The sequence below is a fragment of the Amphiprion ocellaris genome, chromosome 19 (genome assembly GCF_022539595.1).
Source record: "Amphiprion ocellaris isolate individual 3 ecotype Okinawa chromosome 19, ASM2253959v1, whole genome shotgun sequence".
NCBI lineage: Eukaryota > Metazoa > Chordata > Actinopteri > Pomacentridae > Amphiprion > Amphiprion ocellaris.
The window spans coordinates 27627347-27651436 of record NC_072784.1 but is presented as its reverse complement, the minus strand read 5'-3'; the positions used below and the strand labels follow the sequence as shown (position 1 = coordinate 27651436).

At 37.5% G+C, this 24090-nt stretch overlaps 1 protein-coding gene across 1 annotated transcript; it reads right to left on the bottom strand.

The window, feature by feature from the left end:
* Positions 1–2475: 2475 nt before the first annotated feature.
* On the bottom strand, positions 2476–19651 carry nubp1 (nucleotide binding protein 1 (MinD homolog, E. coli)). The gene is made up of 10 exons (XM_023272537.3): positions 19581–19651; positions 18154–18258; positions 16999–17132; positions 13262–13330; positions 11188–11220; positions 11013–11103; positions 10774–10928; positions 6383–6493; positions 4079–4265; positions 2476–3619 (listed from the first exon to the last, which is right to left on the bottom strand). Exons 1-10 carry the CDS (start codon positions 19609–19611, stop codon positions 3567–3569), a joined length of 969 nt encoding a protein of 322 aa, XP_023128305.2. The 5' UTR covers positions 19612–19651; the 3' UTR covers positions 2476–3566.
* Between the last annotated feature and the right edge of the window lie 4439 nt (positions 19652–24090).

Here is a 24090-nt window from a genome sequence, read left to right as displayed (position 1 = left end):
CCAGAATTTTGCTGACTCAGAGAGCGCAGTACTCTGCCAAGGCTGCTCAGTAGCTGTATCATTTGTGACGGATGAAATCTTTAAAAAAAATTCATGGTCTGCACCGGTTGATTTGTAATAGGATCGCAATCATGTGATCATCAGCAGGTAGCTGATGTAGTGTTCACTGGTCACGGTTACAGTGACGCCGTGCCGCTATCTCGCAATGACGCAGAAATCTTTGACAAATCTGTGGATCCAGACTATAAGCCGCATCGCTGTCGAAAACTAATCAGGTGGTCCTTGTGTCGTTTCTGACCTTCCCTGAAAATTTCATCTAAATCCCTTAGTCTGTTTTTGAGTAATGTTGTAAACAGACAGACAAATCAACGCTGATCGTCACATAACTCCACCGCATTCCTCAGCGGATTAAAAATGGTAATAGAAAATTCATGGACGTCTATTTTATTGAGACATTGGTTCGGTCATTTATTTAGCAAATCAGTTAAAGCAAGTCCATTAAACAAAACATTTGGTGTATTTAACAAATCAATGCTCAAATAACACAAAACAGGGAATCCACATTTAAATGTAATGTTGCTGCTGGTATATTTACTGCAAATCAGGAAAAACTGAATCACTTAAGTAGTAAATAAATGTGATGTAAACTAAACTTGTAAGAAAACTGAAAGCTCTTATGAGCAAAACACAGCCAGTGTTTCCAGATTTCATGAAATGAACAAACATCACACCTGTAAAAGTGAAATTTAAGCTTCCTACCATGCACAATGTGCATTGTTAGATTTCAAAGTTATTAGAATTAACGGTATAGAAAAGAAGGTTAACTTCTTTTTACTCATTTGACTTTCTCTCTTTTAGATTTAGGGCAGCAAAATATTCCTGTAGGAAATGGTTGAATGTCTCTCCAACATTGCTTACTACATGATCTAAAGTCTACCTTGAACAAACATCCTCTCGCCTGCTAAAGCACAGTGAGCAAATTAATATACCGTATAATCCTGTTGGGATTCTGTGTAGAATGCAAATAAAAACAGAATGTAATGATCTGCGAATCATTTAAACCTCGTATTGAATTGAAAATAGAAAGATATCAAATGCTGAAACAGAGAATTTCTACTGTTGCAGCAAGATCAACAAAAGACTGGAGAAGTTGGTGGAACATCTCACTGTCGATTAGGTTATTTAGCAGCAGGTCAGCAACATGTTTGACTACAAAAAATTAGTCTTTTAGAAGTGAATATGGCGAGAGGTTTTCTCCTGCGCTATAACTGCAGGAGAAAATAATTTCAATTATGTAAGAATAATGTTTTGCAACATAAAATTGTGCAGATTTCATCATCTGCAGTACATATCATTAGAAGATGCGAAAAGTCTGGAGAAATCTCCCGAACTGAATAGCTGTTTTCAGGTCATCAGATGGGACTGCATTAAAACAGACATAATCCTCTAAGAAAATCACTGCATGGGCTCCGGAACATCTCAAAAAACCAACATATGATATATACAGGTTAAAACTGCACGACACCAGTAAAGACATACAAATAAGATCAGGAAAATACTGCTGAGGTCATTTAAGATGGACTGAGGTAAACTGTGCTGTGGTATGACCAACTCTTTTTGGAAATCGTGGATGCTGTATCATTCAGTCTAAAGAGGAGAGGGACCACCCAGGTTGTTCCCAGCATGCAGTTCAGAAACCAGCTAACATGATGGTATGAGGGTGTGATAGTGCACATGGCAGGTGTGACTTGCACATCCGTAAAGGTAGCATGAACCCAGAGAGCTAAACTAGCCCGCCTGCAGTCCAGACTTGTCAGCATTGAAAACATTTGTCGCAGAATGAAAGGAAAAGCACGACAAAGATGGCCCTGAATGAAGAATGGGAAAACTTTTCATTTTCCAAACTGCAGCAGTAGTTCTGCTACGTACCTAAATATTTTACAGGTTTGTTAAAAGAGGCGATGCAACATTGCAAAAAACACGCTACTGTCACAATTTTTTGGAAAAAAAATGTGCTGGGATCAAATTCAAAACAAGAAAAGCACTCAAAGAGCACAGTACTCTGCCAAGGCTGCTCAGTTGTATGATTTCCGACGGATAAGTCCCGATATATCCACAGCGGCGGATTTGTAGGAGGATCGCAATCATGTGATCATCAGCAGACAGCTGATGTACTGTTCACTTGTAGTCATAGTTACAGTGACGCTGTGCCGCTATCTCGCAATGATACAGAAATCTTTAACAAATTCATGGATCCATATTATAAGCTGCATCACTGCCTAAATTTAATCAGGTGGTCCTTGTGTCACTTCTGACCTTCCCTGAAAATTTCATCCAAATCTATTAGTCCGCTTTTGAATAATGTTGCGCACAGATGGACAAACAGACGCCGACTGTCACATAACTTCATCGCGTTTTTTTGATTTATGAGCAACATTACAAAAAAACCTAATAAAAAACCCCCCGACAATACAATTTCACAGTTTTAACATTTATTATGTTGTATTTGCAGTTTTGTAAATAAAAATGAGGTTTAAAGGATTTGAAAATCATTGCATTTAGTTTTTCCTTTTTTGACATTTTACACAGCATTCCAACATTTCTGGAAACATTGTTATATAAGACATGGACAATAACCTACACTATCCTTCTTATCATGTAGGGTCCTGAAATAATGAGCCATTACTCCTGTAAATGTTCCTCCTTTAAATTATTTGCCATAAAGGAAAGTCTTATATTCTGCATTTTTCCTATTGTTAGCATAGCATGAAAAGACAAACTTTGAATGGAATGTATCCTACAACATGTGTTATTCGTGTAGCCAACGGCTGATAAAGTCTATTCTTGGAGTCAAAAAACTTTATAATTACCCTAAAACACACATAAACCCTTCCTCTCTGTGCTGTAATAAGCCACACCTTGCAATATTTTCCCTTCATGACCACTAACTAATCACTGTCTGACCCACTAACATTATTGTTCGGCTGTAAATACTTATTCATGCGCTAAATGTGTATTTGTAGATGAACTCACACCCAACAAATGTACTATTTACTCATGTCTGAGCTCAATAAAAACTCCGGTGCCCTGCTGTTTTACAAAATAATTGCCTAAAAGTGAAACTCTAAATGTGTAACCCATTTATCTCCATTAGGATCATTATAAAATGCAAACAGTCATGTTCAAAATTAGGCCAAAGTGCTTATTTAAATAGGACCACTTTTATTATAAAGATGCAACAAGACTAATTCTCTACTTCATTACAAAGTGGAACTAACTTGAATTGTATTACAATTGAAACATTATTAATTATCATATATTTATCTATTTTGGTCAACTCTTCAAGTAAATACTGTACTGACAGAAGAATAATGGCACAACGAGATCTAATAGACTCACTACTTGTCAGGAATTCCTTATAATATTGAGATAATTCTGACAAGCTTCACTAAACATTGTCATATTGTTGTTTTGAGCTTTCCTGTGTGTGTTTTTTGTTCAGTAGTTTTCTACCACACTCTTGTCATGTGATTTGTCTGTTCCAATATGGCCGCCATTCGTTGGGTTCAGGTTGCACTCTGCTCCTCCGTCACTCTGTTGGAACAGTAGTCCTGGATGCCTGAGGAAAAGATGTTGAAAATGATTCTTTTGGTGAAGATTTTCAGGACACAAACAAATCTACCTGTGTGTGAGTGCATTTGCATTTTCAAAAAGCCGCGAGTCAACTGTCTGTTATGAAAACCACATTTGATTCCACATGTTTAATTTCTAGCCGTGGGTGGGCGATTGAATTTCGATACAATCCGTCTTCTTCCTCTTAATTTTACTGCTTCCCATTTATAAAGTCGTCACTTCTTCTTTCGCATTGTTTAATCGGGAGTTGAGCCAATACACAAACTATCAAGTCATCAAAAATAGTAAAGGACTTCACTGGAAGACGGATTATGTCTGAGTCTGCATCCGACTTCCTTACTCTGAAACGTTAAGAAAACCCCTAAAATATGATGTAAGAGGCAGCAAATTGACGTTGAGGATGCGTACGTGTGTGTATTGTGCATCTCTTATCAAACGCACTCACTTTGCACAATTCTCTGATAGGCTTGAGCAGCAGGAGAGTCAGGTACTTCACTGAGGAAAGACCTGCCCTCGTCGCAGCTCTGTGCTATTCTGGGGTCTAGAGGCACTTTTCCTAACAGCGGTAGATTTAGATCTGCACACATTTTCTCAGCGCCCCCGCTGGTGGGAGGGAAGATCTGTGACGTGTTCTGCAAGAGAAAAGACAAAAAAAATCCAGTTATGGATGCATTTTCTGATTCTACGGCTCTAACGGTGCTAATAAATGCATGTTGAATTGTGGAGGAATATAAATGTGACAAAAGTTACAAAGCCACTTTTCCACAGTGAAATCTAGGTACTGCTGAAATCCCCAGGAAGTTGGTCACACCACAGCATCCAAGGCCTGTGAAACTAGTATTTTTTTCTTTGTTGTCACTTTCAGTTACAGGAGAGGGGATTTCAATGTGGAAAAAGAAACACAAGTCAGTCTCTTAAAAATTTGTTGTGCAAAAAAAGACATGTTTATGAGTACTTTTAGCTTTAAATCTACAACATTTTGACCCTTTAAAAGGTCTACATTCTATTATAGTACTTTAAAAGAAGTCTGGCTTAAAAAGAGGCTACTGAATTAGAATCACCCTATTTTAAAAAGAAGGGGAAGTTGTAAGAAGTAAATTAGCATTGTAGGCAAAGATATGCTTTGTTTACTGATGTATGGTGAAACCTGCACTCAAAGGATACATTCACCCCAATTCTGCAGAGTTTTTGCATGCTCCAAAAATAATTTCTGTCCATACTAACACTCCTGTAAATACATATGACATGTCTATCTATTTGTCACCAAAAAACAGAGGGCTGGCTGTTTGGCTGAAAAACATTCTACAGAGGAAAAGAACATCAATGGTGAGAAGACAGATCAGAGCTTGCTATATTTGTACTGACAGTGAGGTGAAAATTTTACTCAGATTACATTACACAGGCTGATGCCTTTGGTGTCTTCCAGAAAAGGGTACTGTGAAATGGGTATGGAGAATTGAAGAGCATAGTAGCCCATCAAGAAGTGAACATAGGGGTTTGTAGTCGCTTCCAAAAGTCTCTTTTTCTGTTCATACAGACCAAAACATAGCAAAATAAAATAGGGTGCATTTCCAAAAGTCTCCATTTTAGGGGTCCTAAAATACTCAAGTAATGCAGATGCTAGGCTTAAGTGTAGCAAAAATGACGCATTTTAAAATGAAAACATACTAGTGTGGCTGTACCCCTGGTTTAACTACAACGCCATGGTTTTCTATCTTTCCATGTTTGCATCACTGTGCATCTTTACCACCTTGGACTTGGCCAGAGTGCTAAAGACAGCTCAAGGGATTGTGGGACGCCCTCTGCCAAAACTGGACTCTGTTTATGCTGATTGCCTCCAGAGAAAGGCTGGCAGCACTGCAGCAGATTCAACCCAGCCTGGTAACAAACTGTTTGTGTCTCTGTCCTCAGGAGGGAGGTAATCAGTCTGTTGCATATACACTACCATTCAAAAGTTTGGGGTCACTCAGAAATGTCCTTGTTTTGAAAGAAAAGCAGTTTTTTTCAATGAAGATAACATCAAATTAATCAGAAATACAGTCTAGACATTGTTAATGTGGTAAATGACTATTCTAGCTGGAAACAGCTGATTTTTAATGGAATATCTCCATAGGGGTACAGAGGAACATTTCCAGCAACCATCACTCATGTTCTAATGCTGTTTACTGCTGCACTTTTTTTCTTCCCCCATTTTAGACACGCATCCTCCTACTTATGTGCAATAACTGATACCTCATCCTCTTATATAATCTTCTACATATTTATAAGAAAAAAAATCATCTGTATATAATGTTTTTTCTGCAACTTTTGCACTGTGTTTCTTTTTTTTTATCTATTCCTGCACTGCCTTTATACTTTTTCTTTGGAGCTGGAGTAACGGTGAACTTTCCCCACTGTGGGATCAATAAAGTTTATCCTTATCCTTACATCGTGTTTAGCTAATCATGTTGAAAGGCTAATTGACGATTAGAAAACCCTTGTGCAATTATGTTAGCACATGAATAAAAGTGGGGGTTTTCATGGAAAACATGAAATTGTCTGGATGACCCAACTTTTTAATGCCAGTGTATATTTTCTTAATTTTAATGTATTTGTACTATTTTTTTTAATGCACTGTATGTTTTACCGTCCACGTCTTTTAGTGTGGACTTTTAAGCCGGTGCTACCAAAAAAATTTCGTCATGTGACTAGTAAAAACTACATAATTGCTTAACAACAATAAAGAATCTTGACTTGATCTATCAGAGACCTTGCATTTGGGACAGACGAAGCCGCTCATGTTCTCCACCACTCCAATGATCGGCAGCTTCACCTTCTTGCAGAACCTGATTTCCTTTCTCACGTCCTGCAACGACACCTCCTAGAGACAGAGGAACGGAAACGCAGACAGAAAGAGAAAGGCAAAGAGAGTGTTGGGGAGGGGGGCACAGAATATGACAGGAAACAAAAGAGGATAAGGTTAACTGCTACCAATGACTGAAAGCTGTTGGCACCAATAAACTTGGCAGCTTCCACACGTAAAAGTATTGAAATGCTTCATAGTAAAAGAAATACCTGACGCTGATATCTAACAGACTGGCTGTTTCGTTTGGGTAATTCCATTCTGCCGTGTTGTTAGCTGTAGTTATGTGAGAGCTGGAGAAATGAGGAAGTGATTCTGCTGCTATCTGACCTCATAGATTCCAGCCTAATTAAAGCATCAGGAAATGTCTGCTGACAATCAGTTTTTCACTCAGTGCAGTACAAACCGACACTGACTGGAGTTCATAATGAATGGAAAATGAAAAGAAATATACTGACAATTAAGAAAATAGCAACTGCCATCCATATGAGAATTCTCAGCTGCTGCATCCTACCATTTCAGATGTACGGAGGTGATTCTTGGAACATAAATAATAAAATGTCAAACGAAATCACTGCAGCAGAGATGTGGTTTTACAGACGCATGCTACTTATATCCTACCTGGACATAATGAAGACCCTGGACAGGTCACCAGTCTATCGCAGGGCTACATATACAGACAAACCTATGGATTTGACCTACGGACAATTTAGAATCACCAATGAACCTCAGAGGAGGGAGAACATGCAAACTCCATGCAGAAAGATCCCTGGAAGGCCGGGACGCAAACTGGTGACCTTCTAGCTGCAAGGCAAAAGTGCCAACCACCAACGCAATGCAGCTGAGGCAGACAGAGAGTGAAATTGATAGATGGAATGACATCATGGCTACACATGGAATGACCAACAGTCACAGTTCAGAAAGCAAAAGATCGGATTAGATGTAGAGGAATGATCGCCTACGCTGAATGGCGTGGCACTCGAATGACTGATTGACAGTACAGACAGATTTTAGGACACTGTTAACATAAAAATGCTTGTATTTGATGCTGTGCATGAAGAGGAATAAGTCACATTTATGGAACCGGACTCTGGCAAGAAACACCACTGAATTCTGTTGAGATGAAGTAGAAACTGGCTGCTAATTGTGTGAAGGCTTATTATTTCAGTTTACCTGCATGTAAGAACATAATGGGTGAATTTACAGGTGCGCGTGTTTATGCAGGAGTCTAAATGTGTGTTATTGCTATGGTGACAGACTCTGTGGTGCCTGTTCAGCACACACACCTAATCTCATGCTTAAGCCGTCTGTCCTTGTTATACAAATATATCTTTACCAAACCAGAGGGCTGAACTACGCAGGGAGATTAGCGAGTTATGAGGTATGTTGAGCCAAAAGTCACAGTTTTTCAGTGTCTCTTTGAACCTGCTAGATCTCCATGGTAACTTATGCTGTGGAGGTAACCTTGTCGGGAGCAGGTTGTGTTCAGAGTTTCAGATTTAAATCGGCTGTAAGAAGCGTCTCCCTTTAACCAAATTGTTTCTTTTTGAGCGAGACAGATTTTCAGCTGAAGGAAAATGTTGTATTTGCAAACTTGTTCAGCTGTGCGTTATCAATATCACCAAATGAAGCTGTGTGGTTACAGTATCGCATACTGTATGCATCGTGTTGCCACGGTAACCCAACATGTATTCAGGTCGTGATGCAGAAAGTGCATGAATATATTTTTAGGTTTTGTCTGTAGAACACTGATTAGAAAATTGATTATTCTACTGGTATTAATCACAGAGAATATTCAATCAATCATAATAATTTCACTCTGATTTGGCAAAAAATAAGTGATTTGGAACAGTCAGACATGCATGCACTTCAGTACAATATCATGCGTGAATATACACTACTGTTCAAAAGTTTGGGGTCACCCAGGCAATTTCATATTTTCCATGAAAACTCACACTTTTATTCATGTGCTAACATAATTGCACAAGGGTTTTCTAATCATCAATTAGCCTTTCAACACCATTAGCTAACACAATGTAGCATTAGAACACAGGAGTGATGGCCTCTGTACCCCTGTGTAGATATTCCATAAAAAAATCAGCCATTTACAGCTAGAATAGTCATTTACCACACTAACAATGTCTAGACTGTATTTCTGATTAATTTAATCTTATCTTCATTGTTAAAAGCCTTTCTTTCAAAAATAAGGACATTTCTAAGTGACCCCAAACTTTAGAACGGTAGTGTATGAAGTCTGTAGTTTAACAGTTTCAATGCGCAGCTGTCAGCTAGAAATAAGCGGCTGCACTGACTCATTTGCATTAGCAGCGCTTTTCACCAGCATAATTTTTTATTTTTCTCATAGTTCTCCATTATAGCAACCTGATCACTTCATTTTTGTGGAGGAAGAGTCTCGTGATGTGTTAAAGCCTCCTTTAATGTGAACAGAGTTTGAATCAGAAAGCCGGAATTAACAAAGAAAATCGAAAACCACCTTCATGACATCTGGGACTTTAGTTTTGTCGAACTGGCTTCCACAAAGAAAGCCCGGCTATGTCAAACTTGCTTCGTAGTGTAGCCTTCAGGTGTTGAAGAATCTGCACTCAGCAACTATTGCTGTCTTTATATCTGTGACAATAAAATGATTTCATTCTTGTACTGAATACTGCCTGCAGATTGTATATAATGTAAACCTTAGAGGAAGTTTGCTTTTCTTCTGCACAACTGTTCTGTATTTTATGTCTGTGTTGCTAAATTTTTATTTTATATACTGTGTTTTGTGCAAACAAAAATCTACTAAACAGGCAGTATTGTAACTTTTTCTGGTGCCATACAGGCTTTGTCTCGTCAGAACAGACTTTTATGGGTCTCTGATAAAACAGCATCCTCTGTTGGCTGCCATACTGTAAAAGCATCGTGTGAAATAAAAGCAGTTTAATCAGCCACAGTCCCATGGTTAAGAGTTACATGATGCACTTATCAGCAATATAATATCACCCGGACAACAGTGTATCACAGAAAATCTTTTATATCATGCATCTAAAATATGCACAAAAATAATTTAAGAATAATAAAATTTATGCTCATAAAACTGCTTTCATTAGGACAAGATATTAAAGTGCAAGACAAGAACTAGCAATGATTGCTTCCTCTTAATCTGCCTCCTTTATTTAGATTTTACAGTGTTACTTTCCACTAGCCCCCACAAGTGCATTTTGCCGTGGGTTAAACCTGTGGGCGAGGAGAAGACTGGTCTCTAAGCTAGAAACATCTCACACTGCACATGTGCTACAAATATATCAGCACATTGTCATATCACAAAGACGTAGAGGTACTAATTCCCCTATGGGGAGCTGCACAGCTGCATAATGCGACACAGCCGTTACATTTTGACTAAAGTGTGCGTTTCAAGTCTTTTAGTCCCCCGGCAGCTGTCGTTTGCCATCTGTTACCGTTGATGTGGCTTGTAGTGTCACTATCATAATTACTCAAGTTACATATAAACCACCAACTGAAGGAGCAATTTGAGGTGGTTGTAAATCATTTTGGGAAATCCAAGAAATCACCAAGTGAAGAACAAAAAGGCAGATCACAAGCAGTGAAAACAGCCGCAGACAATTTTGAGAACAGACCCAGACATTATTAATAGGTGGGACTTTGTTAACGGTTACTGGTCTTCGTTTCTGAAGTAACTGTCATCAGTGCAAGCTATAAGTATTTGGATAGTTCAGAAGTTCTTGTTCATCAGGCTGTGCTTCACTACACACCACCAGTCCCAGCTATAATTTTAAAAGGTATACATTAACTCTCTGAACATCAAACAGCCTCTGAGCAGTTTTTGCTCCCATCATTTTGGGCTCATTTTCCCCTTACAATATAAAGTACCGCACCTCTATGGAAACAGCACATGCGACTGCACCTGGTTTGTCATTTTTGCACCACATCAAGGCATTATTTTTCGTATATGTTCAGCAATATGCAATATCCAGCAGTGCAACATCACTTCCATTACTGGTTTTATTGTTCTTAATACACAAAATAAGCTATCTTAAAGAATGCTATCCAACTGTTTGCATAGGTATATAGGCTTTCATATTTTATATTTGTACATTTCCTACTGTACTTAAAAAATTTTGTCTGATTTTTTAAAAATGCGTTGATGGGATTGCTGCTAAATTCCGTTGCACACTGTGGAAAGACAACAAAGAAATTATACTCTGCTCTACTCTTTACTCAAGTAGCTCACATCAAAGCTGAAACTTTAATGATCTTTGTTCGATTTTAAACTGACTATGTACCTGTGGTGTGGTGATGATGACGGCTCCATCTACATGGGTGGAGCTCAGATACTGGACGATGGACAGGTGTTCGTCAGAGGTGCCGGGTGGAGTGTCCACGATGAGGTAGTCCAGCTCCCCCCAGTCAACATCCCTCAGAAACTGTTTGATCATCCCTAATTGGACACACACGCCACATTGATTGTTGTTTTGTGGCATTTGGAAATCATAAAAAAACAACTACACACACATTAACACACCGTTTTTCTTCGGTCCTCTCCAGATCACAGCATCATCGGGGCCACCGAGCAGGAAGCCAATAGACATGACTGCCAGATTGTCCTCCACGTACTGCAACACAGACACAGTTTGAGTTGGAACAAAAGAGGCTTCTTTTAAGAATTAAACATTTAAGCATTGTTTGAACTGACTCACCACAGGAGACCATCCTGAGCCGCTCTGATGAACCTGCACAGAAAATACAAATGCTCAAAGCTTAACATGATGTACAGCGGCCATGAGTAAAAGTATTTGCCTCTTCTCAAATTCTTATTTTTTTCAATATTTCCAACACGTAAATGTTTAAGATCATCAAACAAATTTAAATATTAGACAAAGATAACCAAAATAAACCCAAAAGACAGTTTTTAAATGATGATTTAATGCTTTAAGGGAAAAAAGCTAGCCAAACCTACCTGCCCCTATGTGAAAAAGTAGTTGTTAAATCATGAATTAACTGTGGCTAATCACATTTTTTGGAAAGCAAGTTCAATTTCACTGACCACACTCAAGCCTGATTAACTCCAGACTTGTTCAATCAGGAAGTCACTTAAAAAAAAAAACCTGTCTGACAAAATGAAGTCATCCAAAAGACCTTAAAAAGATGCAATAAAATGCCGCGATGCAAAGAAATTCAAGAACAGATGAGAAATAATGTAATTGACATCTATCAGTCTGGAAAGGGTTACAAAGCTGTTTCTTTTTTTTTTTTTTTTTTTACAAAGCTGTTTCTAAAGCTTGAGGACTCCAGCGACCCAAGGTGAGAGTTATTATCCACAAATGAAGAAAACTTGGAACAGTGGTGAACCTTCCCAGGAGTGGACCAATGACTAAAATTACCCCAAGAGCACAGTGATGACTCTTCCAGGAGATCACAAAGGAACTCAGGACAACATCTAAAGAACTGCAGGCCTCCCTTGCTTCAATTAAGGTCAGTGTTCATGACTCAACAACAAGGAAGAGACTGGGCAGAAATAGCATCCATGGCAGAGTTCCCAGGTGAAAACCACTGCTGACCAAAAAGAACATAAAGGTTCATCTTACTTTTGCAAAAAACATCTGAATGATCCCCAAGACTTTTGGGAGAATGTTCTATGGACTGACGAGATGGAAGTTGAACTTCTTGGAAGGTGTGTGTCTCGTTACATCGGGTGTAAAAGAAACACAGCATCTCAGAAAAAGAATATCATACCAACAGTCAAACATGGTGGTGGTAGTATGATGGTCTGGGGCTGCTTTGCTTTGATGGAACCATGAATTCTGCTCTCTACCACAGAATCCTGAAGGAGAATGTTCGGCCATCAGTTTGTGACCTCAAGCTGAAGCGTACTTGGGTTCTGCAACAGGAAAATGATGCAAAACACACCAGCAAGCCGACTTCTGAATTGCTTAAAAAAATTCAAAATGGGTGCCCAGACAGCTCAACTGGTTGAGCAGGCGACCCATGAAGAGGGGCTATAGTCCCCAATGCAGTGGCCTGGGTTCGATTCCAGCTCATAGCCCTTTGCTGCAGGTCTTCCCCCCATTCTTCTCCCTACTCCCTACCATCTGCCTCTTCACTAACCTGTCAAATAAAACCAAAACCCCCCCTCAAAAAACCAAAATGAAAGTTTTGGAGTGGCCTAGTCAAAGTCTAGACTTGAACTTTAACCTTAAACCTGAAAATGCTGTGGCATGACCTTAAAAAGGCCATTCATGCTTGAAAATGCTTCAGTGATGCTGAATTAGAACAATTCTGCAAAGTAAAGTGGACCAAAATATCTCCACAGGGATGTGAAAGACTCATTGCCAGTTCTTGAAAAATGCTTGATTTCAGTTGTTGCTGCTGAGGGTGGCCCAACCAGTTATGAGATTTAGGGGGCAATTACTTTTTCACACAGGGCCAGGTGGCTTTGAATAGCTTTTTTTTTCTTTAATCAAAAAAAGTAATCATTTAAAAATTGTAGTTTGTATTTACTTGGGTTATCTTTGTCTGATACTTACATTTGTTTGATGATCTTAAACATTAAAGTGGGGAAAAAATAGAAAAAAAATAAGAATTTGAGAGGGCGCAAATACTTTTTCATGGCACTGTATGTCAAAGCAGACAACATTTTTCCTTGTGTTCTTAGTGAGAATTACATGTGGTGAAAAAGTGGAGTCATTTATGGGGAAGGATCTCAAACTGAGCTACTTTTTAAAAACATTTTGTAGATGAACTACAATGATATGACTCTTATTGACAACTTACTTGCTCTCCCTCTAAGCCCATGATCCGAGGAATGGATGGACCACAGATATCTACATCCAACAGTGCAACCTAAAACCAAAAAAAGAGACAGAGAGCAGACAAACAAACACTCTTTAGTCTCCAGAGTAGTAGAGTCTGCGACAGGCTAAACTTAGGTCCAGTTTTGCAATTGTGTATAAACGTCTGGAACAAGCATAGATGGTGAGGAAGCCGAACTCTTGACATTTCTCATAGACTAAACAAAGGATTTTTTTTGGACTACATGACCGGGTCTTAGGTCACACTGATGAGGGGCTGTATTCACAAAGTGCCTTATTTTACCACTCTGAGTTCTTTAAAAAGGCACTAACTGAGGCTAACTGAAGCTCCTTTCAGACACGCTTTCCTTTCCATGAATCTAACAGCATCTCAACACGTCAGCATCATGTGTAAAGGAGCATCCTGGTCACTTGGCTGTGAAAAGTTGCAAATGCAATCGTACACTGCAAAAACTCAAAATCTTACCAAGTCTATTTGTCTTGTTTTTAGTCAAAATGTCTCATCGCACTTGATTTAAGATAAATTCACTTAACAAGTGACATTTCAGCAAGATGGAGGGACTTGTTTTAAGACAATGCATCTTAAATATCTTGTTAAGTCAAACAATCTTGAAATTATTATTGTATTTTACAAGGAACAAGGTTCATTTTACTTTTCATACGTTTTTCAAGCTGAGGTGTTATTTGTAGAAGCTACACAATCTTGATTTAAGAAATACGTATTGAAATCAACAATTTATTTTCGAATTTGCATGCAACACATTAGCAAATTTGACAATATGAACTAATTGGTGATTTTCCAATAAAACGCATTTACTTGAATCAAGTGAAGTGTACTAGACTTGTTTACATGGTGTAGAGTTATTTATAAATGAGGGAGTAAGAACCATGGTCATATTAGCAACAAATATATTTTCAACCAACTGTATGCGGACAAATACCTTAAAATGCTTAAATCTTTTTAATCTTGTTTCATGGACAAGGTGGTCTTAAATCTACAGCCATATCACTGTTATACAACCTAAAATAAGTAAAATACATCTTACATTTTGTACTAAACATGAATGTTTAAAAAGCAAATGTCTACTTTTGAGTTAAAAACAGCTGCTTTTGGGCATAGCTGGCTTACCCTGAAACGCAACACTTCCAAATGCTGTCAAAACATGACTAAATATTAGGATTTCTTGCTAACTGTGAGAGGACATATCTCAAAATGCTTAAATTAATCTTTGTATTTCAAGTACAAGATGGTCTTAAATCTAGAGAAGTGACACTATAATACAACTCAAAATGAGTTTAACACATCTCAAATTAGGAGGTTACATGGAAACAAAAATCTATTTTTGAGTGAAAAACTACTATTTTTTAGCATGTCTGGCTTATTTTAATACACCTAAGCTTGACAATCCTGATAAAATATAGCTTAAAATAAGTTTTCCCAGCTAATTTTAAGATCTCAACATTCTAAATATCATATCTTATTTCAAGAAATCTTACCAAGCCATTTCTCACTTGTTCTATTGTCAGATTTTTTCCACTTATTTCAAGGTAGAAGTTCTTAGCAATAAGTTTTTTTTTTTCCTTGTTTTGAGAGGGGCATTTTTTCCAGTGTACTACTTTGCACATTTCTTCATCATTTTCAACACAGCAAAAGTCTGAACTGCATGTGGTTGTATTAACAGATAGGCGGCAAGAAGCAACATAGTTGGAATTGTATGAAGCAACTTAAGGAAGGCGGGGCTGCACAGTGGCTTTGTGGTTAGCACTTTTGCCTTGCAGCCAGAAGATCCTCGGTTTGTATCCCAGCTTTCCCAGATATGCATGGAGTTTGCATGTTCTTCCTGTGCATACGTGGGTTTTCTCCAGGTACTCCGGCTTCTTCCCACCGTCCAAGAACATGCTGAGCTTAATTGGTACTTCTAAATTGTCCGTAGGTTTGAATGGGAGTACGACTGTTTGTCTCTATGTGTAGCCCTCTGATAGACTGTCCGCCTGTCCAGGGTGTAACCTTCCTTCACCCAAGTCAGCTGGGATAGACTCCAGCCCCCCACGACCCCAATAAGGATTAAGCGGCGTATAGATAATGGATGGATGGAAGTTTACGCCCTCTCAAGACAGGATATGACTTTCGAGGGATCATTTTGTCTTCAGGTGTCGTCTTGGAGACTTAGAGCATCCTGTTGCATTCATAGCAAGTCTATAAAGTTCTTACACCAGTTCTATACACTTGCTTTTTGTTGTTTTTGATTCAGTAAATCTAAATCTGTCTGGCTGATAGGAGAAGCGGTGCTATAATACAATGTATTGCCGGAGGTGTGAATGGGAGTGAGACTGTTTGTCTGTATATGTAGCCCTGTGATAGACTGGTGACCTGTCCAGGGTGTCCCCTGCCTTCACCCTAAGTCAGCTGGGATAGACTCCAGTCCCCCACGACCCCAATGAGGATTAAGCAATGTATAGATAATGGATGGATTTAATGAAGGTTTTTTTTTTTCAACATTTCAGCACAATATTGATCAAAAAATGTCACAAAAAGTGCCAAAACTCACATAACACTTCTCTCACCAACTTTGCTGTGCAAGGTCACATTTATTAAAAACTGAAATTTCCATAAAAATAAAATTCTACTGCAATGAGGACAAAGTGTGTAACATGTCACATTAATGACACTCAACAATAATAAATAAAACTGGTGTTTTGACAAAATGCTAAAATGCTTAGTGAATTAATCCATTCGTTTCTGGTCTATTTTGTAGAATTTTATGAAAATCTTAAGGCTTCAAGTCATAACTAAAACCCCCTTATTTTTAGGAGTTTCTCCTAACTTAGTCAGTTAGAAGATGGCTTTGTATTTTTGTTTAGAAAGTCAATAGAGAAAAATGAACATCTGAAAAAGGAGGAGAATTTCTTGCAAGGTTGCATCCATATTCTTTGTGCCAGAGCAGTTATATGTATAGCTGAACATAGAGACACTGATATAAGAGCAAACCAGAAACACTCAAATGATTAATCTGTACTTTGAATTAATCTGATGATAAGCTGCTCTGGCTCTTCACCCCACATCAAGTCTGTAACAGCTAAGACATGAAATGTATATATCACAAAAAAACCCGGTTTTAGACATTCTGCAACCTTAGTAACCTCAGGTAACAAACAGTATCCTACTGTAGCTTCATTAAATATTTACAGTGTGTGACTGCTATGAATTGTTTCAAAACAATCGTTAAATAAACTAATTTATAGAATTTCATTAGTTAGAAACTTAATGCTGCCATCACAGTGAAAGACTGTAACTTTAAAATGATTTCAGGTGTAGACACCTGTGCTTGTAGTTGACTTTACCACCTTAATCCTCGGTTCGGCCACGTCTGCAGCGACCTCTAGTGGCATTTATTTGATTTGCATAAGCAGCAGTGTCATATGGCATAGCAGCGGAGTGTGAAGAAATCATGTGTTTTGTTTCAGGTAACACAGTTTAACTCGTCGTAAACCGTTAAAGAGAAGCTGTGATGCAATGCCCTCCCTCTCTGACCCCAGAGAAAAATATAAATTCAGCAATCATATGTCAAATCTGAATTAAACAAAATACTTTAGTAGCCGTAATAGTTTTGTTTGTTGAACAGTGTGTGAATAAACTGGTGCCTTGGAGCTGGTAGCTTTGTGATTGACACAGTCTATAAATGAAAACTGAAATACTACCTCCTTCGTAGTGTCACTAGCGAGGGCGTGGGCCAGATGTGCACTAAAAGTACTCTTCCCCACTCCTCCTTTTCCAGACAGCACCAGGATCTTGTGTTTGACTGTTGACAGCTTTATTCCTATTTCTGCGATGGCTGAGATGAGATATGGGGAGGACATGAAGGACGGAGATAAGTTTTGTGACACAGAAGCAAAAGTGACAAATTAAACAAAAGAAGGCTTCACATTACAATAATATCAATAATCAGATCTTAATTTATATGGCACCCTTAAGAACAGCGTTCACAAGGTGCTTTGACAGTTAAAACATGATGATAGTAAGTTAAATGAACAATTAGCTAGATTAGCACTCGTATTAAACAAGGGAACTACGCAGTTTAAAAGTTAAAGAATCAGCTGGAGGGTTAAAAGTTAGAAATTAAAAATCTAAAAAAATCAGACAATTAAACAACTAGAAATGGCATCACACCAAAGAACCAGGCAGCTAAAATAAAAAATAAAACAGGAGAGAACATATAAAATAAACAGGACATAATACAAAACATTAAAACTATTTAAAGCTAAAAGTAAACGTCACATAAAAGCGAGTGTATAAAAGTGGGTTTTAAGAAGTGATTTAAAAGAAGTTATTGACTCTGCAAGCCTTATCTCCTCAGGCAGGTTGTTCCAAAGCCGAGGGACCCTGACGCAGAAAGCTCAGTCCCCTTTAGATTTAAGCCTCGACTTTGGAACGACCAGAAGGGATCCGCCTGAGGATCTAAGGCTGCCAGCAGGCTCATACAGAGTCAACAGACCGCAAATATAACTTGGGGCAAGAGTCTGGCGAGCTTTAAAAGGGATCTTTAAAATCTTAAAATCAATTCTAAAATGAACAGGGAGCCAGTGGAGGGAAGCCAGGATAGGTGTAATGTGATGTCATCTGTTAAAACCAGTTAGAAGGCGAGCTGCTGGACAAGTTGGAGGTGACAGAAGAGCTTTATAGGAAGCCCAGAAAGGAGGGAGTTATAATAATCGAGACAGAGAGGATGACATTAAAATCTGTTGTTTAAAGGCTTAACTCAGCCCATTATTAATCCAATATGCATTTGTTGAACAATCCTGCCTTTATCTATATATCAAAATATCACAGAGATATATAATCAGATGTGGTCTTACCAGGGTCGGGGGCCTTTGTGGCTCCAGAAGCACACAGTTTCTGGTTGGGACAGCCTTGACATGATGCAGACTTTCCTGCTTGTTCACTTTTTGTGCCCGGGCAGTCTAAAAGGGGAAAACAGAGTCCAGAAATCAGGATATTGTTTTTGTTTAAGCATCGCATACTGATCAGAACCCTATACATGATCTGGACCCAGTTCTGGTGCCTGATGCTAAACAGAAGCCCATGTTTAAAAAGTATTTCCTTAATTTCTTTACACCTTATTGAATACCAGTGGGACTGTTGTCAAACTCATACTTTATTTAGATCGTAGTGAAGACGCCTGACTTTTTGAACACCCCAAGCATGCAACAGGGAATGTTGCGATATTGGTGTATGAAATGTTAAACAAGGTATTAAATAATTAATTGTTTAAAATCACAATTTGAAGCAATGCCAAGCAAAAAGGCTGCAATTCAGGGTATACTGCAGCATATGGATGCAGGGTTTAAACTGTTGTGTATTCACGCTGTTCTCCTTGTGTGACAGTCACAGCTTTGATGGTTTCTAATGTAGTAATGCTTCATAACTTGTTTTCAATCTACACAGTAAATATTGAACAGAAGTTTTTAAAAACTGCTACTCAAATTGCAGTTGCGAGATCTGTCAGAAGAAATGCAATTTTCACTCAACCATTCAGTCCTAACATCGAGTCATATATTTATTATTGTTTTATTGTACTTTTCTTTTTACTATGTTCCACACTTCAAATCAGAAGTGACTGACAAATTTACCAAAGCAGTTTAAAGGGTGAAACACAGGAAAATTTATATTAAAGGGGTTATGCGTTGTGTGATAAAGAATATATATATTTTCTTACAACATTTGCACAATTTCATAATGCTCAACATTTTGATCATCGAGAAATAACAGATTATATTGGTTGTAATTTCACACACTGAACCTGGAGGACTGTCACCATGACTCAGCAAACTTTTCAGGCATTTCATCAGACAAATACATTCAGTAGCATTTTAAGCAGCTCTGTGTTTTTTTACATCTTCGTCAGGCAAAACGACCTTTTACTGCAGTAACATTAATTCACTGATGGCCGCCAGAAAATCACATTAATAACTGCGTCATTTAACTTCTGAAGACAACAATAGATTCCTCTTAAATTTGATTTAAAATACACCACCGCCAAAAGCACAAACAGAAATATTCTGACTGATATTTCCCCTAAATACAAACAGTTAGGAACTATTATAAGTGTAACGTCAGTAATTCCACCAGTGAGAGAAACAACCGCGAAGAAGGGAAATATTGACGTTTATCTAATGTTTACTACAACTGTATAGTAAAGACAATATTTACAAGGATCAAAACAACGATACTATTGTATTATTTGGCGGATAAAAGTCCCAAAAAAGTAAGTTTAAACGCTCACGTTCCGGTGCGTTGTCTGGTACGTCTCCCATCTTTGCACAGGTGTCCCTCCGTTAAAGTCTTCCCCTTCAAAGGTTCCGGATACGTAGTTTTAACTCCTCGGGACACTTCTACTTCTGGATTTTAAACCAAACATACCTAATAGCAACACTGAAGATAATCTGAATAAATAATGCAGAATAAAAATAAAGTAGGATCATTTTTAGAAAAAAGTAATAGAAATAGACAGGAAAAGTTCATATTAAAACAGAAATATATTAAGAGAAATGTTAATTTATTGACAAAAATATAGAAAAATGAAAGATATTTTCAAATATTCTTTTCTCCTAATTTTTTTTTTTTTAGATTTGTTCTCAGAACAAGTCAATTTACAAAACAGCTGCAGGTTTTAGTATCTTGTACATATATTGTTGAAATATGATGGGTGGGATGTAAAATGCCCTCTAATTCTGGAATGATGAAAAAAGTGATGAAATGTAATACACTGTGCTATATAATAAAATATGACAATATATGTGTCCCCCACAGTCTTCCAACCTCTTTACACTTTCCATTATTTACAGTAAAATGGTACTACTGACAGTTGCTTAGTCTGTTGGTTTTTTAACAAAATAGAAGTCTGTTTTGCCATTTTCCCAAAAATGAAATAAAGGGAAATGTAAGCTGGAAATTTTTTTTAAGTATTTAATATTTAGTGTTAGTCAGTATTTGACAGTGTTCTGCATTCCCCTGTGTCGTTTTTAACAGGTATGTTTTAATTAACTGAATTAACAGCAGGAAGTTCATTTATTGCTCCAAAACTAGAGCAACTGTGTCCACTAGGGAGTGATGTTGATTCTGTTATATCAAGAAGTGTTACACTCACATCAGCAACACATAGGAAAAAGAAAGAGACAGAAAAAAAGGATAAGGGAGTGTTTAAGTTAAGCACATTCAAGTTTAATACAAATTTTAATTGAAGCTGTTGAAATGAAGAGATTTCCAACAGTGTCTGCTTTCACAAAGTATGCTGTAATCATAAAACTGCTCCATTTGGCTTTGCATCATTATGTTCATGTTAATGTGAGGAAATCTGAAGTCATAATAGAGACTAGACTTGAATGATTCAGGAGAACCTCTGAACGCATTTACTGTAAAGTCCAATGAGTAATAATATCCTCAGAAGCCTCAATAACACAGCTGGCTTTTCTACATATAATTAGACAGTTGATTTAACAATGATGCTATATTTCTTAAAAATGCTACAAAGGTTTTCACACCATTTTTGTGGGTCAGTTTAAAATCCTTTCTGTATGGTTCATACAAATCTAAACTTTATGAACAAGCTGTTTTATTGGCTCACTGACAGTACCGGAGGAGCTGATTGGTTGACAGAGCATCTCTTGTCTGTAGCTGTAATCAGAGAACAAAAGAGATGTGTTTGCAAGAATTTGCATGTGTGTCTGTGCATGACTGCACATACTGTGTGTGTGAGTTGGAAAACGAGGTCCTAATAGTATGTGCAAGAGTCTTGAAATAAGGATCCTAGTCGACGTTCGTCTGCACACAGTTTCTAAGAGCTCTAAGGTTGTGTAGCTCAGCGCTCTTGTGTTTGTGTGTGTGTGCATGTGTGTGTGTATGTTTGTATGTACATGTGGCTTCCCCGCCTCCAACTGTTTGCACTGTCGAGACTGTGTAATGTGATATTTTCTTTGTGTTGACTCAACTGTCAAGCTTTATTCACACAAGCCATTAATAAGCTTCATTCACTGCTCAACGCTGCTTTCAGTGTATTAAAGCCAGAGTCATATTGTATAGTCTGGGCACCGATCTGTGCATAGTGGTGGATGCTTCAACTAGAATTTTAAAGATCGAAAGCAACCTTAAAGAACAAATGGAACACACACAATCACAAAAATAAGATGTTCCAATGAAATGTGCCTGATGTGTCATAGCTGTATGAAGTGAAGAGGAAAAACAACAGAACTAGACATGGGTTTAATATCCTTCCTCTTTCTCTTTTACTAATCCTCCCCTGCATTGCTGCACCCTTTAATGGAAGCACTGAAAATACTGAAGTAGTTCTTTGAATAAAGAGAAAAGATGCTGACATTATCCAGTGGACAGCGCTCAGATGAATCTGTTAACTGGGAAAGAACAAACTGTATATCACACATTGGACACTGCCAGTTAGTGCCAATGTGTATCTAGTGAACTTGTAGACTACAGAAATGACATAAATGACCTGACGGCCAGAGCAACAAGATTGATTGTAAAGAAATATGTTTTCTGCTTCCAGTCTTTATGCCAAGTTCAGCTAAAAGATAAGATAAATTGGACTTTATTAATCCCAAAGGAAGTTCTTGAACTTAATATTGCTCATAGAAAAAAATTACGATAATATAATAATACATGCAGTGTCTAGTGGAACAGCAATAAGATATAAGTTTGATACATAGGAAATCTCAGTAACTATATATATATATATATATATATATATATATATATATATATATATATATATATATATATATATATATATATTTTTTTTTTTTTTTTTTTAAACTACCACAGATTAACTATGGCTTTGTCGAAACAAAAAGGAGGTGAACTGGTACCTTTCAGTACATGTGAAGGATGGACAAAGCCATATTTAATCTGTGGAGGCAAAAAAAATATAGTTAATGATATTTCCTATGTGTCCCGGCTTTAGGAACATGCTGTCTATTAGTAAAAATAAAAATAAGTTAAAGTACAAGTAGAATAGAAAAAATAGAAGTAGCACTGTCAATTATACTGATGTAGTAGTAGTAGTAAGAAGCAGTAATATTGGAGATGATGATGAAGTACTGCACACAATACCGGGCATTCACACAACCAGATGACAGTTAAAAAGCAGAGTGAGAGTTGTGCAAATATAAAGATGGAAAATATATCGTGCAAAACAGTAAGTAGTTACAAGTGTAATCAAGGAGAACAGTGATTTAGCTTATTGTTGTAAGGGCAGTTCACTATAAAAACAGAAGGGTAACTGATGGTACATTTAAGAATAATGCACATTGCTGAACTTTTACACAACTGTGAAAACTTGCACTATTGAGAAAGCAATATTGCTTAAAAAAAAAAAGAAAAAAAAAGGATAATATTATTTTGTGTCCAGTGTTTGAATTGTCATTTTTGCAGAAATTGGAGGAGTTCTGCAGTTTGAAACCCGCTGCTGGTTGTAGCCTTAATTTTAATGGACAGATATCAGACTCACACTGCCAGCATAAGGAAAAAATCATACACATGTATAAAATATTAAGGATTTATTCTCTGTAATAAATTAAGGATTTATTCTCTGTAACAAAACTAGATTTTAATTGAATGATCTGAAGCCACAACCATATATACTACTATTCAAAAGTTTCAAAAGCATTTTTTTCAATGAAGATAACATTAAATTAATCAGAAATACAGTCTAGACATTGTTAATGTGGTAAATGACTATTGTAGCTGGAAACAGCTGATTTTTAATGGAATATCTCCATAGGGGTACAGAGGAACATTTCCAGCAACCATCACTCCTGTGTTCTAATGCTACATTGTGTTAGCTAATGGTGTTGAAAGGCTAATTGATGATTAGAAAACCCTTCGCAATTATGTTAGCACATGAATACAAGTATGATATTTTCATGGAAAACATGAAATCGTCTGAGCGACCCCAAACTTTTGACCGGTAGTGTATAACTGAAAGGAATAGTTTGACATTTTCAGTCATATGATACTTGGCTTTCTTATTAATTGTGGACTGCGTTGCTTTGTTTGTGTAAAGGCATCACATTTGACTGATGACATCAACCATCAAATCTCTGGATGGCGCATCATGAAGTCACACAGTTTGTCGATTCAGCAAGTGGTCTGCAAAAACACACACACACACACACACTCATGGACTCAGGTCAGATTGTGGTCACAGAGTTACTCAGCACAAAAGTTAAGCCGTCACACTGGGAACAATGCCACACAAACACACACACACTTACACAGCCGGCCTTAACATAACTCACACTTTTCCTATAAGGATTAGAACAGAAAGGGGTGTTTGGATGTGGCAGAGATGTCACACGAGTGAAGAGGAAAGAGGAAGTGAGCCGTTTATGGAAAAAGCGATGGGTGTGACCTGGAAATGCAGTTTACAAGCTCAGTGTGAAGGAAATGAAATACAGTTGGGAACAAAGCACATGTTTGTTTTGTCGCTCATTTTGCGTCTTTCACTGGTACAATAGATACTACAAAGGAATTTTTGGTTGGAAATACTAAGATGCTCAATCTGAAAACCGAAATATTTGATGGTATTTTATTCAATACTAACCAAATTATTGTGAGATCACAAGTGACAAATGATGCTATTCAAACTATATTTTCATTTACTTTAAGAGTTATTTATCTGAACTCTATTATTGGTCTAATTTTTACTATAGTATATTGGTGCCTTTGACATTTTAGTACAGTATTACTCACAGTATAGTTTACACTTACTGTGCATTTTG

What these genes read in the sequence shown, in the direction of transcription:
- nubp1 (XM_023272537.3), bottom strand. Translation starts at nt 19,611, where the DNA reads ATGGGAGACGTACCAGACAACGCACCGGAAC. An exon ending in GCTCAGGATGGTCTCCTGTG is followed by an intron (nt 11,104 to 11,187) that starts GTGAGTCAGTTC and finishes TCTGTGTTGCAG; the next exon opens with TACGTGGAGGACAATCTGGC. An exon ending in GAGAGGACCGAAGAAAAACG is followed by an intron (nt 10,929 to 11,012) that starts GTGTGTTAATGT and finishes GTGTCCAATTAG; the next exon opens with GGATGATCAAACAGTTTCTG.